At 42.1% G+C, this 17808-nt stretch overlaps 1 protein-coding gene across 1 annotated transcript; it reads right to left on the bottom strand.

The window, feature by feature from the left end:
* Nucleotides 1–6481: 6481 nt before the first annotated feature.
* On the bottom strand, nt 6482–16864 carry LOC142099706 (putative peptidyl-tRNA hydrolase 2). Its single transcript, XM_075183482.1, has 7 exons — nt 16745–16864; nt 15445–15562; nt 12432–12509; nt 11163–11237; nt 9758–9855; nt 8771–8885; nt 6482–8673 (listed from the first exon to the last, which is right to left on the bottom strand). Exons 2-7 carry the CDS (start codon nt 15556–15558, stop codon nt 8584–8586), a joined length of 570 nt encoding a protein of 189 aa, XP_075039583.1. The 5' UTR covers nt 15559–15562; nt 16745–16864; the 3' UTR covers nt 6482–8583.
* Between the last annotated feature and the right edge of the window lie 944 nt (nt 16865–17808).

The following is a 17808-nucleotide window of genomic DNA, read 5'->3' as shown; positions in this document are numbered from 1 at the left end:
GCTCATCCCCTCCTGTCCCTAAGTCGGGGCTCATCCCCTCCTGTCCCTAAGTCGGGGCTCATCCCCTCCTGTCCCTAAGTCGGAGCTCATCCCCTCCTGTCCCTAAGTCGGAGCTCATCCCCTCCTGTCCCTAAGTCGGAGCTCATCCCCTCCTGTCCCTAAGTCGGAGCTCATCCCCTCCTGTCCCTAAGTCGGAGCTCATCCCCTCCTGTCCCTAAGTCGGAGATCATCCCCTCCTGTCCCTAAGTCGGAGCTCATCCCCTCCTGTCCCTAAGTCGGAGCTCATCCCCTCCTGTCCCTAAGTCGGAGCTCATCCCCTCCTGTCCCTAAGTCGGAGCTCATCCCCTCCTCTCCCTAAGTCGGAGCTCATCCCCTCCTGTCCCTAAGTCAGAGCTCATCTTCACCTCTCTCTCTAGAGTTTCCAAACCTGTCCACATCCGTCTTTGTGGGGAGGTTTGGAAAACAACTAGAGTCTCCTCTGTTCCTTGTGACTCCACCTTCTGACTCTTTCCTAACATCCAGTCTGTCTCTCCCGAGCCTAATGTTTCTCACCATCAGAATATTGCCGGAAAAAGTTAATTTCTCATCTGTGATGTTACAAAAATTCTCATCTATGCTCTCATCTCCATCCTCCTACTTCCTCTTTTCTGCCTCCCCGCTCTGCCAATCCTTACATAATTTTCACTCTGGGCTATAAAGCCCTCAGCCACTCACCCACCCTACATCTCCAACCCCCACTCACTCCACACCCTGCGAGGGGCATGGTGCCCTTGTCAATGGCCAGCACCTCAGATTCCCACTGATAACATCCCATTCCACGTCTTCTCCCACTCATCACCTATAGAATTATCCTATATATGCAGATACTCCACCAGCCTATGAATTGAATTTGAAATGCCTCCCAACTAACTCCATTCTCGGTGACCCAACCTGCCCCTCCCTATTAGATTGTAAGCTTTCACAAGCCCTCTCCTTATCTGCTCCCACTTCATCCAGCTGTGTGTCCTTGTATCGTACCTGTTGTTTATTATGTACAACACTTGTTTGTGATGCACATTACGTATTATGTCTTACGTACAGCTTTATGCTTAACCTCTGGCTATCCTTGTGTTTATGCTTCTTTACTGTTCGGTATTTAGCCCGTTGGTCCTCTGTGTCTTTGTACTATGCTCTACTTACCTAATATATGGTACTCTGGAAATCTGTGGCAGCCTATGAATAAAGGATTATATTAATAATTAAGGACGATTCTGCCTAAAATGACTGACATCAGGGATTTCCAGAGTCAGCTCCAAGTTTTGAAGGATGCCTTTTTTAAATATTGACCAATTATGCAGTACTACAATTCTTGGTATACTTGTATCCAATATGCTTTAAAAGTTAAATGAGCATATGCGATAGATTCCGAAGTTCTATTTATTAAAATGCGGTGATAAGGCTGATTTTCTGTTGCCTCGTACCAGCACTAGAAAATAACCTATCGCTATAGTTGAAAAATATTTCAAAGAGTACAGCAGTTTTTGATAAATGTTCTTCTGTTACACCATCCTGAGGGGCCGTGCTATTTCAATCAGGTTAACATACAGCTTCAATTTTTTTTATTATTAAGAGTCTCCAGAGAACAAGGCAAATTATGTACTGCAAATTGCAATTAAAATGGTGCAAACACTGGAAATCAGTTATATTTGTAAAAACCTGCCCCCAGTTCTCAACCTCAGTTGACTATCTGGGGCCTGATTCATTAAGGATCTTAAATGCAGAGGAATCTTATTCCAGTCTCCTGGACAAAACCATGTTACAATGCGAGGGGTGCAAATGAGTATTCTGTTTTGCACATAAGTTAAATACTGACTGGTTTTTCATGTAACGCACAAATACTTGATAGCTTATTTGTACACTGAAATTTAAAGTTGAGATTTGTGTGCTACATGAAAAAACAGTCAGTATTTAACTTATGTGCAAAACAGAAAACTAGTTTGCACCCTTTGCATTGTAACATGGTTTTGTCCAGGAGACTGAAATAAGATACCTCTTCATTTAAGATCCTTAATGAATCAGGCCCCTTGTCCTTTTCTCCCAGACAGGGACGGATCCCTCTAACATTACAGCTGAGACAGAATCCAAAGTTCTAATTGGAGCTGCGGATTATTCAGGGAGCTTCGGTTAAGCCTGATGTAAGGTTGTGTTGGAGTGTAAGGCACTTTCAATCTGTGTAACAGGACTCTATTACAGTAATTAGGTCTTTATTCTTAACGAGAGACTGATCTGTTTGTTTGATGGTTAATTATTATTAACCTTTATTTCTAGGCCGTCAAATAAGGTCCGCAGGGCCGTACAGAGGGCAAACAACAGGACAGTACATGGTATAACAGTACAATACAGTAAACAATTAACACTACAACTCTCATCACAGCTACTGGGGTACAAGGGGTATATTCAGTGCAAGATGAAACTTGTGCCCATTAGTGTGGGCCCAACTAACAGGGTTAGAGCCACTGAAAGAGGTGCAAAAACAACGGAGAAGCGGAGCCAATGGGCAGAGAGCCCAAGGAGGAGGTGTGCAGTGTAGTTTGTGAGCAAAAGTTACAGGTAATGAGAACAGGAGAGAAGAGCTTACAATCTAAAGGGAGATGTGGGGGGTGTCAATGTCAGCAATGTCAGGATGAAAATGAGAACATGCAGGTCAATCTTTGGTACTATTGACAACAACTGTAATACATTATGGGGGCATTTTCAGTGTGACTTTCAAATCGATAGACACAGGTGTGATGGCTGGGGGGTGGGCGGTTATATAATGTATACCAGCTCTAACCTGTAGCTGTTTGACTGTTGTGGAAGGGCATGGGGTATCTTGTTGTTCAAATACTGCTGTTGAGTCATTGCCTCCATCTGTCAGAAATATATATTTATTTTCACATAGCGCTAACATAATCCATAATGCTGTACTTTAGTCAAACGCGTCACTCCCAAGCTTCCAATCTAATATCCCTAACTCAGGCTGACCACCAATCGAAGGCCAATTTACCCGGAAGTCTCTCTGCCATTATGTCTTTGGACAGTGGAAGGGAACGTGAACACGGAGACAATATATACGCACTATGCAGATTGCAACCTGGTCACAATCCAAAGAAATAATACTATCCACTATGCTATCATGCTTCGCAAATATCCACTGAAAAGATTAAAACATAAATAATATATATATATATATATATATATATATATATATATATATAGGCTTGCACATACATGCGTATAGAATGCATCAGTCTCTGGCAGAGTGCAAAGCTTGACTATACACTGCTGTGGTCAGCTGCTATGACAACCGTCTCCAAAGAGAACCTTTGCAACACACAATTGTTCCTTCATGGAATCCCACAACATACAGACTGTCCGGGTTGGAAGAGATGACAGGTTTTTTTTTTAAATGGGAGCGATACACTGTATGTAGGTAGTAGACACTTATAGCTATCTAGACAAGAATTGTCTATCACTCTTAGTACTGTGATGTTAGGAGTTCTATGAAAATGGCTAAAAATCCCCCCCAGTGTATAAGTCTTTACTACCAGTGTTGGGAGACTAATCCATCGATCCACTACTTCTTCTGGAAAGTAATTTTCACACAAATTGCCCTTAAACTTGCTGCCCTGCAGTGTCAGTGCATGTCCTCTTGTTACTTAATGTGCACTGAATGAAGTTTTCCCCCTCTACCTTAATGAAACCCTTGTTGTATCTGAAAGCTTCTATCACATTCCCCCCTCTCCCTTTTATGCTCCAAGATATACATGTATAGATCCTTCAGTTTTTCCTGGTACGTTTTGCGATTTAGTGCACGCACCAATCTTTGCACAATCTCAAAATTAGGTCGCACAATCTCAAAATTAGGTCTGTCTAATATGGCCTCCATAACTGCTTTGTTACATTGTCTATTTACAATGTAACAAAGCAGTTCCTGAAATAGTGACTTCTGACTTCTAGATTCCTTTGTCTGCCTTTAGTATGAAGTCTAGTATTGTTTTTCTGCAAGTGGGCTCCCTCACCGACTGCTTGCATGATGGCTCTAAGGAATTCAGACTGTCAATACATCTGGTGGAACATGTACAAGACCCATTCTGGTCTACATCAGCTAGATTAAAGTCTCCGATGAATATTAACTCTACTTCTTATATCGTTATAGCAATGACCTAATTTCACTGTCCATTGTCTCGTCCTGCCCGCGAGGTGGGTAGATCACCCAAGTACAAGGATTAACTTCTTCTTAAGTGACCCAAGGTGCCTGTTTCATTGTCAAATACTTTGTATTAAAAGTAGCATTTAGGTTTTACTTCACTTAAGTCTCTACTTTACCTCCTATTTTCCCACTGTGTCCTTCCATATAGAGTATTTCGCAGTCGTGGTTTTCATTGCACTGTAATAGCCACAATATCAATATAATAATCATCCCTCGTCGTTATCACTATCGGTTCTGGCGGTTTATATACCACGCTATGAACATTCATACACACCACTCTAAGACTTTTGTTAGTGCTTCTCCTATTCCCTCATATTCTTCTGCCAAGTATGGTTACATAGTTTTAGTCTGATTTTAACGGTTACGATGTACGTGTGTCCTGTTTTAATATCTGAGCTGACTTATATTGCAGTGGAGAAGTTTCCTGCTGTAAAAGCCTCCTAAACAATAACTCTAGGGAAGGGACCAGATTGAACACCAATTCATGTTATTGCCCCCTCTGCTAGTTTAAGTACTTCCCGACGAAGCAATTATCTCACCTCGGGCTTTAGTATCAGTTTGGAGCCAATTCAGCTAAAGGGAGCAAAACTGCCCCTGGACCATTGGTGTTGTGATGGATGTGGCCATCACTTTTGCACAGGACAATATATCCCCAGGTTCTAGAAGTCTAAGCTCCACTTTGTACCACATTGATGTTCCTAATACAAGCGGTTCTGCTTCCTGCACCTGGGTATTTATGGAACAGTGTTTGCCACCTGAAAGCAGTCTGCAACTTCCTAAATTTTTCCTTGACCATAACATCAGTACGAGTGGTCCTTTGACTGTAGATGGACAATGCCATCCACCTCTGCATACTTTCTGCTCCCTTCAATATCTCCCACCACTGTAGCTTCAGGTAGACACAACTTCCTTCAGGAGCTACCAATCGAATTCCCCAAGTACAGTTCTTTCTGGGTATTGCATGTCTTATCACTTAAAATGACCACTATAGTAGTTGTTTTTGTTGTGCGGTTCTGTGTTAGGAGTTGTGCGGGGGAACACAGTTTTTTTTCATGTGCCGGCAATCATCCAAGGTTCGTTCTTTTTAGGCTGCCCATGATGCAGCGGTATGCCGATTGTGTCTTTATTGGGCAAGAGACGGCAGGATATTCTCCCAGTGCTGACAGGTGTCTCTTCTCCTAGGCTGGCTCTGATGTAACTTACAGTCTCTTTAAAGGGGTCTGCGTTGGACAAGAGCAGACGGAGGACATCTTGCTCCTCATTACTGCAGCCTAGTATATCCTGCAGTGCATACTGCTGACTTGGGACAGCGCACTAAGCCCCATAATGCCCTACAAAACACTGCTATCAGACATCAATGAATGTACACCACACATTGTAAGATGTATGACAATTGTTTACCTTTGTGTATTGGGTGGGATACTAAAACCCGATGACGGACAGCCCGACATGGGCTACCCCGACATTGTCAGTGTGAAGCGTGGGATCCCCGACAGTGTCCATATCGACTGTTTAAAAAAAAACTAATAATTCTGTGGCTTTAACATGCAGGCAGCAGGGAATGACGTCACTTTCAACACCGACACTAATCTTCCTGCACTTAAAGGTGCAATGGAAACAGTCGCACACCTCTACAATGTTTCGTAGGAAGGCTTCTATAATCAGAACATGTATGAAATTTACATATATACAAAACAGGTCTCTAATAATTAGTGAGCTAATTATGACATTTCAATGCAATTCTACAAAGACAAGTAGAGAAAGATAAGAGCTCCCTCTGGTGGACGGTTCTTGCTGCATGTAATCCTTTTTATCTTGTGCGATACAATTCCATGTAATCTATATTATGGTTTGTGAAATGTTTACTGAATGCAAACTAAGTGGTGCTAAAAGGTAACCCCAGGCAGTGAATGATACAATTACATAAAGCACTGAAATGAAATTGACTGCCAAAACTAGCCACAGCATTAGTTCTCAAAGTGTGTGAAAAACCAATCAGATTCTAGCTATCATTTATTTAGTACATTCTACAAAATTATATCTAGCATCTGATTGGTTGCTATAGGCAACATCTCCACTTTTCAAACCTGCTGGAAAACTCTCGGCTTGATACATTTACCCCCTGGTCGTGGATAACTGACCAGATACAAATGGATAAATTGAAGGGTTGTTTCTAGGATGTAGATCTGCAAAATCACCTTTTGTATTAGCATATAAAATTAGTGCAAATAATCAGAAAACAAAGCCGGATTTAACAGGAAACCATTTACTCGAAAAGCTGGGGAATACAACTTTTTGCTTTACTATACAAAACATTCAGTCACAATAGATTTTATTCAATGAACAGAAAGTGATTTAATGGAACATCATTGACATAACAATGTTCTTCTTATCAATGTCTAAGTGGATGAAAACAGAACTGGTGCAGTCTGCAGAAAACAAACTCTTACAACTTCATTGTGGTTAAAACCACCAATAAATGGTAAAGAGAAGTGTATGTGCATTAACACAGCAACAGTTTACCTAATGGAAGTGATCCAACATGATGTTTGCTTTATATGCAAGATAACTAGCAATATTTACAAACAAGTATGTGACAGAAACTAGCCAGAACTAAAGAGAATTTAAATAACACGTTTCCACTTCGAAACCAATTTTCAATGCAGATCAGACTTCTACAGACTTAGGTCAGGCAAAATTTGCGCAAATCCCAAATAGCACCAAACCATTTCTAATCCTGACCCTAAATGAGAACTATTACAGATTTAGGAGTATTACAACCTGTATTTTAGGTTGAGTGGCCCTATAATACCATGTTGGGGTAACATACAGCAGCCAAATCAATAGTTCAGGTCAGACTGATAAGCTCATTTCTGATTGGCTGATATGGATTATAGCCCATGGTGGTATTTACACCATGGTATTAAGAGTCGGGGTCTAGGATGGGGGTTTTCAAGGCTGCATAAGGAATGAAACCTTCTATATGTGGGCAAATAGCTCACATAAAGTTATGATCCTATAGTGTAAGGGTAGGGCAGGAGTGACGCTACTTATGCAGTACCAATGAAATGCAATTCCCCAGCCAGGTTTCAGCAGGACTTGATCAAGCCAAGCTTGGATGACAAAGCAACAACTGGATACAATGACGCAAGCTACTATCCAAGTAAACCACAAGATATAACCTAGCAGACAGGCAGCATAATCCTGGACCATGGAGTCGGGATATCTTCCCTTTGTTTCATGGAGAAAATTAATCCTTCGGGGTGTTAGGCTGGGTACACACTACAGAAAACGTCTCCCGATGCGATATCGTTAACGATTTTACCAACGACTGAAAATCCAGATCAGCATGATTCATGTGTACACACTATATACGATTTACTTTCAGCTCTGTGCTCTTCATCTGTCATAACTATCAGCTGAAAAGATCACGACGCTGTAAACCCCATAGAGATCTATGGACACTGCCGCTCCTGAGTGCGTACACACTGCAGGATTGTATTGACATTGTTCCACCATTGACCCGAGATTTTTAGTACGTTTGTAAAATCAAATCAAACGATCCGATGTGCTTCGGAACGACAATCGTTCATCGTTGGAGTGTACACATTAATGTGATCTCGTGTGTCTGGCCAGATAATCGGGTGATAAGCCTGTAGTGTGTACCCAGCCTTATAGGAGGGAAGGAGACGCATTTTAATCTGCGTCTCCTAACAAACCAACCGCGTAGAAAACAGGTTCGGGAACCTGTCCTTGTTATAGACGTCATTATTATTGGCAGGGACACAGAACATTGGATATAATGGCACAATAATATAAAATGAGGGCGGTATTTGTTATCAAGTACATTTTATCCACAACAATGATCATAAATAAGGGTAAAGTAATACTGCTAAAATGTGACGCACTGCTGTATATTACGTGCACTTATACTCTATAGTAAATACAGGCATCTCTCCACTGAGGCTATTCGGGATAAAGTTACCACTAACATCATAAATATAAGACAAGAGTCAACTCTGTTTTGGGTCATTTTAAAAACGAAAGCTCAAAACTCCTGAATTTACACATACAGTACTTTATCTGACTAATCAGTACTCCACTAGTGACCTTTTAATAGCGTTATTTGGCTACTTCTTTTTAGTTTTGGATGTGTACCAAGACACGGTATCTCCGTTGTGAGTGGCGATGGATGCAGAGCATTACTTGTCAGTGCGGCGCATGCGAGACGGGTCCGCCGTACTCTCCCTCTCCGCGCAGACAACCGATGTGCGGGGGAGGTGGTATAGGAACATCTCAACAGCCTCTCACCAGCACGTGTGTGCTCTCCGCTCGTCATGGGGGGGGTCTTCTCAGTTCAGCAACTTCAGCTTGCCGGTCACCTTATTCACGATTTCCTCTTCCCCTATGATGGCGAGGACCGTATGTGACCCAGCTGCAATCTGAGACAAGGTTGGTAAATGTCAGCTTTTTTGCAATGCGGAGTTTAGCAGACATACATTCCCAGGGAAGTGACAATGGGAACATTCATTCTGTTACCTGGGTCCTGCCTGCATCCTGCACCAGGTACGCTGGTAAATCCATACTTATGGCAAGAGCTTGTAACTCCATTAGGTGAGCGGTACTAGAGCCCTGAAGAACAACCTTTTTAGCCCTGCAGAGACATGGAACATACTAAGAATTCTACTAAACACAATAGAATTACATAATCTGTGGACAACATGTAGTCTCCGACTGATGATCCTTATTTCTCTGATTAATGGAGGGGGTCCCACACTCTAAACATCAACAGCTCCCCTAATACCACCAAAATTAGATTCTTCATGCAATGCCTAGATAACGAATTACCACTAGGGGGCAGTAGGAGCACTGATCTGGGCCTTACTAGACCACCGGCCTCCCCCTTTTGCAGTAACCCCCAGTGATCACATGATGAGGTTTCCTGCACCCACAGGAGGCTATTACCACCCATGGGGCACATAATTACATCTGAACTTGATCATTATCAGTTCACTGTAGTTCTTATTGAAAGCTAAAGAGCTGCCCGATACCTATAGCACCCAGTGCGTGGGACAGACATCTCCGTAAACTATATGGCGATAGCATTTTAAAGGTTAACAAATAATAATGCCCAATTATGAATTCCTGAGCAGGGGCCTCACAATCTGCTGGGTTTAAGACCACCCTGGCACGTGCCACAGAAGCCCCACTATATATTGGCACCGCTTGCAAAGGCAACTTATCCCAGGGGGACGCTGCCTTCTAAGTGGTTATGTGTGAGAACGGAGGAGGAGCCTGCACCGTGATTCTTGTAAAAATATTAACACCCCATTACGGAGTGCAGGGCGAGACCAACAACGGGACACAGAGCTGGTGTCTCAACGGCTGCACCTCTTCTCTGATCATTAAAATGTCCAGCTGGCTCCTAAATTGTTTTTTTAACAGGAAATGTATTTAAAAACAGTGTTTCCATCTGTAAAAAGAAGATAATGCAGTATGGTCAATGAGACGATTGTGGGCACTTACCCATACTCATCCCACTTATAGGCCATCTCCCTCGTCTTTGCCTCCTTTAACAAGAGTTGATATAGACTGACGGCCCCGTGCCCCACCTGGGCAGCAATCTGAGGAAGGGGGGAGAGGGAGAGTGTGAGTGTCCTACTGGAGATGTGTACTCAGCTGATTGAGCCACTCCTGCACGGTCTAATAACCACGATTCATGTTATTTAGTACAGAGCAGAACGTGTGCTAAAATAATACAAGATAACAGGTTGTTTTCAAAACTGGACAACTGATCTCTAGTTTGATATTATGTCCATTTATTCCATAAAGAACCAGAGAGGAGAGGTAGGAGTATCTCAAATGTTCCCAGGGAAAGATCAGCATTACCTGTCCTAAGACTTATTACAGAACAAATGACAATTCAAACATAAGATCCAAGATTCTCCCTCATTCATTAGAAAATATTATATATTATCTATTTTATATCATATATATAACATTTATACAGTGCTCCCTCTTAACAATGTGCTTATTGCAAACACCAAAGCTGGTAATATAGTGAGAGTGGTGTTACAGACAAGGCAACAGAAAAGTATTCTTATATTTTCTTTTGTTAAATAAATACAACCGATGGTAGCAATATAAAGAGTTAGCAAAGTGCTATTGTATTATACACTACATAAATAAATGATTATGATACAATACTTTATATTCATAATTTATGTTTTATCCTTAGATTTATATTGAGAAGAATTCTGTCTGAAAATGGCTTCTTAGGGTTATGTCATTAGTGGAGCAAAACTGATCATAGTCCTCCTATATAACAAGGCTCGTTCTGAAGTTATGTTGTTTTTTTTCAAAAAGCAATTAAAGTCAAACTACCACATAGGAAAATATTTTCTTTAAAAGGTGCCCATAACCAAGTCCCAGGCAAAACCCATGCGAGCACTGTGGATGAGCATGGGGACCAATCACAAGCCGCAATCAAGAGCTAGCAGCTTGTAATTGGTCCCCTTGTTCACACCCCCCCTTGCCACCATTTAAAGATGGCGACTTTACGGGTTACATCTAGGGAGCAGGAGTACTTTCCGAAAATGTTTTCGCAGGTATTAATGCAGCTTTAAAGGCGTTTTCAATGTAGGCATTAAATGAAGTTACCTGTCTGATATGTTGAGATCTAACTGGTGGCCAGTAGATCAGTTAATCAATAAATGGATACAAGGTACTCCTCCATTGTATATTTAAAGTAGAATCTTTGTTTCTATTACAATGTCAACAGGAGGATTATAAATAAAATAGATAAATATGAATATGCTACTTTTTCTGTAGCAAGTGCATCGTTACAGCATTATCAGAACAAGACCATACACAGCGCCAAAATACAAATCACTTTAAAAACACATTGTTGTTAAAAAAAAAAAAAGCCTACCTTCCCCACTCCCATGGAGAGATCCATATTCACCACAAATACCATCTTGTAATAGAAGGGATCCTCATCTACCTCCTAAAGGAGACAGAGATGTTGTACTAAAAAAAGATGTACTAATAAACTGGCATGAGTCAATTCCTTAATGTGTGAGAATTGTCCAACTGTAATGTCGTGATTTAATGAACGACAATGAATATCCTTTAAATATATTTGACGACCGTGTGAAAATCGGTGCACAGTTGTCATACATGTCCCCTGATCCGTTTATCAAGACAGCAAATAGTGCTGTTGGTTTCTTTAACTGGCGACACACGTAGGTTGGACATATTGTTTCTCAGCAATTTGGAAAGATATTGTTGCATCTTGTGGGTGACAACCAACACAAATGATCAAACCTGGCTAAAACATAAGTCAGAAAAGTGATCTGGTTGTCTTGGTTTGCAGTGATCAGATCTGTGAGATCGTTTGATCGGAATTCAATCGAGCGACGTTATCCTGCACAATTTAATCTGCTTGTCTGTGTGTGCTGGACGATTCAATTGTGTGTGGTCGGCCGACCTGATCATTTAACAGTGGAAGAAAACACCAAGATCCAATCAATTTTTGCAATCTTTTTTCCTGGGAGCTGTAATGAGGAGCTCTCTTAAAGTGGGTGCTGTACCTTATCTAAAATTGTATGTTATTGAAAATAATTTGCTGTAATTGTCTGATTGTAATATGTAAACATGTAAATAAAGGATCAAAGTATTTCATTAAAAGCAAATAAAACTCTGATCCCACAGATGCATTCAGTAGTGTATAATTGTATTTTGGGCACCAGAATCCACGCCTGGTGCCAGGGATGAACTACGACCAATGTTCTGATTAACATGAGCATATCGGACATTCAGACAGGCAAGATATTCCTGTATATTCTCCTCTACATTCAGAACAGTATGATTTATTTTGGTTTGTTACACTTTAAAGGGGCCATACACCAAACAAAACGACAATCCCGCTTTTTGACAGGGACTGTGGCAAAGCTTTGAAAAGAAGAGGGTGCGTTTGTTGCATTGAGATTAGTTGTGAGCAGCAATGAACATCCCACACCCTCCGCCAACAACACTCGCTTCAAAGCTTCTATAATCAGATTGTTACAAATGGCTGTTTTACAAGTACCTAAAGGAGTTTCAGATTGTTGTTGTTCCACGTTGAAATAACAGTCAGAAAATGACTAAATCAACACGTGGGTATGGCCGGCTCTAGACTTATCTCTCTGAAAGTTCTTACCCGATTCTGGCTTTCTAAGCTGTCAAAGTAAAAGATCGCAGCCTCTTCAGCAGACACATTCCCGGTCAGAATAAGAGCCTACAGGGACAAAACGAAACAAGGATAGTTTAGAAACTAGTCTAACATGACATGAAAACGTGTAGTAACTGCAATATGCAAGAACCTGAAATAATTTCCTTCATATCGGATATCTCAACCATTTATCTTGTCCAAGTGACCCCTAATATCTTTAGAGTGCCAGGACAAATCCTAAAAAATTGCTCCTGCTACTTACGTTTTGTGGTCATTTCTGTTGATGTCAGGGGATAAACATTTCCGACTCCTAAATAACATCCTGTAAGCTCTGAGATTTGACTGACTGCCTCCTGAATTATACATTATTTTCCACCGCCGCTATAAAGGGTTACAAAAAGTTTGTTTGTGCCTCTCCTATTCCTAGCTGTGTCCATCTCTCTACAAAACAAAATAGACAGTTGTCAGCGCTTATCCTTCACACTGCATATCTGTGTGTATCTAGCAAAATGAAAACACGAGGTATTGGTTCATATTTTGATCAAAACATTTAGGCCTGCATCCCAGCATCAAGGGCACCTCATATGCATTTTGCTAAATACACACAGATATGCAGTGTAAAGGATAAGCGCTGACAACTGCCATTTTTGTTTTGTATACATATATGGGTATTTATATTGCCACGCAGCTGGTACCACATACAATATGGGATATACTGAGCACGAGCTTATTGCCAAGCAGCTGGTACCATATATAATGTGGGATATACCGAGCACAGGCTTATTCTCTTCTCATGTTCATCTTTCGGTCTATGTTTATTTGGTTTTGATCTGCATTGTCTTCTGTTGCTGTGGATGTTATCTGTTCCATTAGCCTGCAGAAACAATCTCTTGGTTGGGGGCTTTCTTTATTCCTATTTAGTTCACTCTCCCCTCCTCCCCCCCTGCTAGTTTTACATAGTTCCTGATGAAGCATCCAAACTGCACACTTAGTATTCTGGTTCCCCTTGAAGATGGGTGCAGGACGTCACTTTTGTTTAAGCCCATATATTGCCAGATGGCACGAATATGGTCTATTAATCCAAATCTCTCCTCATTACACCACTTCTTTAGCCACATATTGAAGTTTCTAATGCAATGAGTTCTGTCCTCACCTCTGTGTACGGGTAATACTGCTGAAGAAGTGACAGTGCTTGCACCAGCCTTAGAGCAGTACCTAAGGTTCTAAATTCATCTTTTACGGTCATGACTTGACAGCATTAGCCAGGTAATTCCTCCCTAGATGGACAATAACATCCCACCTCCACATCTTTTCGTGCTGCTTTCACGATTTTTAACATGCGCTCTTTATCCCTTGGGGCTGTGGCTTCAGGTAAGCACCTTACTTGTTTCTGTACTTCAGTGGCTTTTCTCAGCTGTATTCCGCTTATAATGGAATCCTCCTACAGAAGTGCAGTCCTTGTTGGAGATTTAATTTTTCTGTTCCTGTTAGTTAGTAGAAGACCTCATGGTCTGTATTGCCTATAGTAGTTGTACATTCCAGCCCTGCAAGAGCATCCATGAGTTTTGTAATGTCACAGTTTATGGGATGTTTCTGTGTCCTCTGTAGTCCAGGCAGAGTGTCTTCTGGGGGCTTTCTAAGGCAGTGGTGCCCTGGAGGATACAGACATCCTACATACCTCAGCATGCAATTTAGCCATCTTCTCCCACAATAAAGAAAATTGTCTACACACTGGACTGTAGCCGAGTTTCAAGAATCTCTCCCGCAAAACAAATATATTACATCCACTGCAGTAGTGCAAACAATGTATCAGATGTTATTGGTTGTGTCAACATTTGTTTCTGTATTCTAAGTCACAATTCACTTAAGTATCCAAGCTGCTTAACTTTATTATTTTTTAACAGAATGTTTTCTTGACTGATACAGTAAACATTGATTTTGAAATTAATTCCATAAACTGAAGTATTTACTTTGGTCTGTCTGAGCTTCCAATTGAGTGTTCAGGTTCCACATGTAGAGAATCTCTTGATTTATACCAATAAATTAATAATATACTAGAAAGAAATGCTAATTTTAATGATCTGGAGTGCTCGATCACGCAGTTGGACAGCACAACATGGAATCGGACTTAAGGTGGAATCACATGGATATTTTATACACCACGTTTAAAAGGACAGCATCTAACTGCTCCAAGTAGAAATAATTCATTTATAGGAGTATTATGGAGAGAACGATACATGAGCATTTTATAAAAGGACAATAGCAGCGTTTCAGACAAGTCTCCTCGGCACTATAGAAAAAAACACCCAACAACTGTAATTAGTTTTATTGGAGTAGACGGTCCCATAATGTGTTTTCAGTGCTCCTAACAAGTTGTGAGCTGTAAAAATGCATTTTGTTACAGCTACTATAAAAGAAATTTAGGCATGAGCACTTCTGAAGCTGGAAAAGCACCTGTGTGCCACTACCCGTACAGAACTTGAATTTTACCAGCAGGACTGTGGAAGAATGGCGGCAGGAAGAGGGGGGGGGGGTGAGAGAATTTTATGACAGCAGTACTGAAATAATTGATGAATAGATTTCATGCCAGTTAACCTTTAAACAAGCTTACACATGGTGACTTAAGAAAAAACGATAAGTTCTTACAACCTTATGAAACATGCCTAAAAAGATTAGTGTAAAGCACTTTCTAACATTGTAAATATCCTCTGTGCATGGATCAGTCTATATATCAGAACTTCAGACTAGTCCGTATTGCACCATTAATACAAGATTCTCGGCTTGCACCAGTCAGGATGTGCTCTTGTATTCCACAGTTTGGTAGAACACAGACGTTGTATGAACTGTTGTGATGTTCCATCACCATTCAACACTGAACTTCATGAGGGCAATATAAAATGGTCTAATACCCATACATAATAAAAACTATATTGTTTTTCTCTCTTGTGCATTACTGTCCTCACATGATCTGCAAATACCTTATGATATTTGGAAACCTCACCTTTTTTGCCTCTTCTTCAGGAATATCAAGATCTTTAAGTTGCTGTAAATAATCTACATTAACCTCCATGGTTCCCTGAGCCACATTGGCCGGTTCCTGCTCACATGTCTCCATTAGGCTACAAGATAAAAGAAAGAGACTTTATCAATTCATCAAACAATTCTGCTGGATGAAACTCAATAACCATCATTTAAAAAAGACAGCCTCACCCAAACCTGGCATAACTACCACTCTGCCCCCTTACCACACCCATTGGCACGACATCCCCTGAATAATCTCCTCTGAGAGCACCCCTTCACCCTAAGACCTTTGGGGGGGGGGGGGGGCAGGGGGCGATACAGCAAGATAGGATAGTGGGGTAGCTTTTGCATTGGGACAGGGGATATAAATCGAGGTAGGATGGTGGGGGTACTTGTTGCATTGGGAGGGGTAGGATAGTTGGGGTTGATGTTAAATTGGGAGGGGAGGGACAAAGACGTAGGATGGTTGGGGTAGTTGTTGCATTGTGAGGGACACAGAGGTAGGATGGTGGGAGTAGTTGTTGCATTGGGAGGGGGACATACAGGGAAGTAGGATGGTGGGGGTAGTTGTTGCATTGGGAGGGAGACATACATAGAGGCAGGATGGTGGGGGTAGTTGTTGCATTGGGAGGGATATACATGGCAGTAGGATGGTGGGGGTAGTTGTTGCATTGGGAGGGGAGGGACATAGAGGTAGGATGGTGGGGGTAGTTGTTGCATTGGGAGGGGGACATACAGGGAAGTAGGATGGTGGGGGTAGTTGTTTCACTGGGAGGAAGGACACAGAAGTAGGATGGTGGGGGGTAGTTATTGCATTGGGAAAAGGGACACAGAGGTAGGATGGTGGGGGTAGTTGTTGCAGTGGGAGGAGGGACACAGAGGTAGGATGGTGGGGGTAGTTGTTGCATTGGGAGGGGGACATACAGGGAAGTAGGATGGTGGGGGTAGTTGTTGCATTGGGAGGAGGGACATATAGGTAGGATGGTGGGGTAGTTGTTGCATTGGGAGGAGGGACACAGAGGTAGGATGGTGGGGATAGTTGTTGCAGTGGGAGTAGGGACATACATAGAGGTGTGATGGAGGGGGTAGTTGCTGCATTGGGAGGGGTAGGATGCTGGGGTTAGTTGTTGCAATGGGAGAAGGGAGAGAATGGTTCCTTATAACTGCTATAATCCTGATGTAAAATGTCTGACATCTCTTTGTACCACTGTCTCTACACAGCCATCTCCATCCCCGCAGTAGCACCGTGCCCCCTCCCCCTGCGGGGGGTGTCTCCTCACCTCCCGTGCACGCGCACCGCCTGACTCCCGGAGATCGGGGGCGCGCTCTCCGCTCAGCTCACAGACCACAGAGACCAGAAGGCGGCGGGTCAGGTGACCGGAAGCAGAACTAGGCCGGCAATGAATGCAGTGGAAGACGATCGAGTTGCGGCGCAGAGAGTATGTGCGCCATCTTGTGGCCGGAGGTGAGTGTAACCTCTCCTCTGTATGTGTGATATGGTAATTGAGGCTACCCAGTTGTTGTGGAACTGCAAGTCCCAGCATGCTGTGGTTGGAGACATGGATGCTGTAAGCACCCTGGTAACAAGTTACATGATCTATGTAGACTTCCTCTGACACTTGTCTTATCTCCCCTGTGCTGCAGGGAGGACCCATACCCAAGGTATTTTTAGGTGAAGTTGCCCTTTAATTAAATATATATTTTCTTTTCCTATAGAAGTATAAATTAGCTGTTATTTTTTTGCGTATCAGCAAGAAAAAAGGTATAACGCTTATTAGGGAGACAGACCACATATCTATAAAAAGGAAATATATATACATATATATATCTCAGCACGACAGCTCAGTGGTTAGCACTTCTACCTCACAGCACTGGGGTCATGAGTTCAATTCCCGACCATGGCCTTATCTGTGAGGAGTTTGTATGTTCTCCCTGTGTTTGTGTGGATTTCCTCCGGGTGCTCTGGTTTCCTCCCACACTCCAAAAACATACTGGTAGGTTAATTGGCTGCTATCTAAATTGACCCTAGTTTCTCTGTCTGTGTGTGTATGTTAGGGAATTTAGACTGTAAGCTCCAATGGGGCAGGGACTGATGTGAACGAGTTCTCTGTACAGCGCTGCGGGTTCAGTTGCGCCATATAAATTTATAGAACCATCGTGAGAGAAGATTTAATCATTCTGTCCCGTTGGAGCTTACAGTCTAGGTTGTCTACTACACAACACAGAGCAATCTGAGGAAACCAATGCAAATACTGGGAGCACATACAAGCTCCATACAGATAGGACCCTGGTTGGAATCAAACCCATGGCCATAGTATTGTGAGGCAGCACTGCTAACCACTGC

This window comes from Mixophyes fleayi, chromosome 8 (assembly GCF_038048845.1).
Source record: "Mixophyes fleayi isolate aMixFle1 chromosome 8, aMixFle1.hap1, whole genome shotgun sequence".
NCBI lineage: Eukaryota > Metazoa > Chordata > Amphibia > Anura > Limnodynastidae > Mixophyes > Mixophyes fleayi.
The sequence above is the reverse complement of the archived record's forward strand: the minus strand, read 5'-3'. Positions and strand labels throughout refer to the sequence as shown.

Bases quoted from the DNA above. Each gene is read 5' to 3' on its own strand.
- LOC142099706 (XM_075183482.1), bottom strand. From the start codon at position 15,558: ATGGAGACATGTGAGCAGGAACCGGCCAATGTGGCTCAGGGAACCATG. The intron at 8,886-9,757 runs GTAAGTGCCCAC...ATGTCTCTGCAG, and splicing joins TATAAGTGGGATGAGTATGG to GGCTAAAAAGGTTGTTCTTC. The intron at 8,674-8,770 runs GTAACAGAATGA...ACCTTGTCTCAG, and splicing joins AGGATGCAGGCAGGACCCAG to ATTGCAGCTGGGTCACATAC.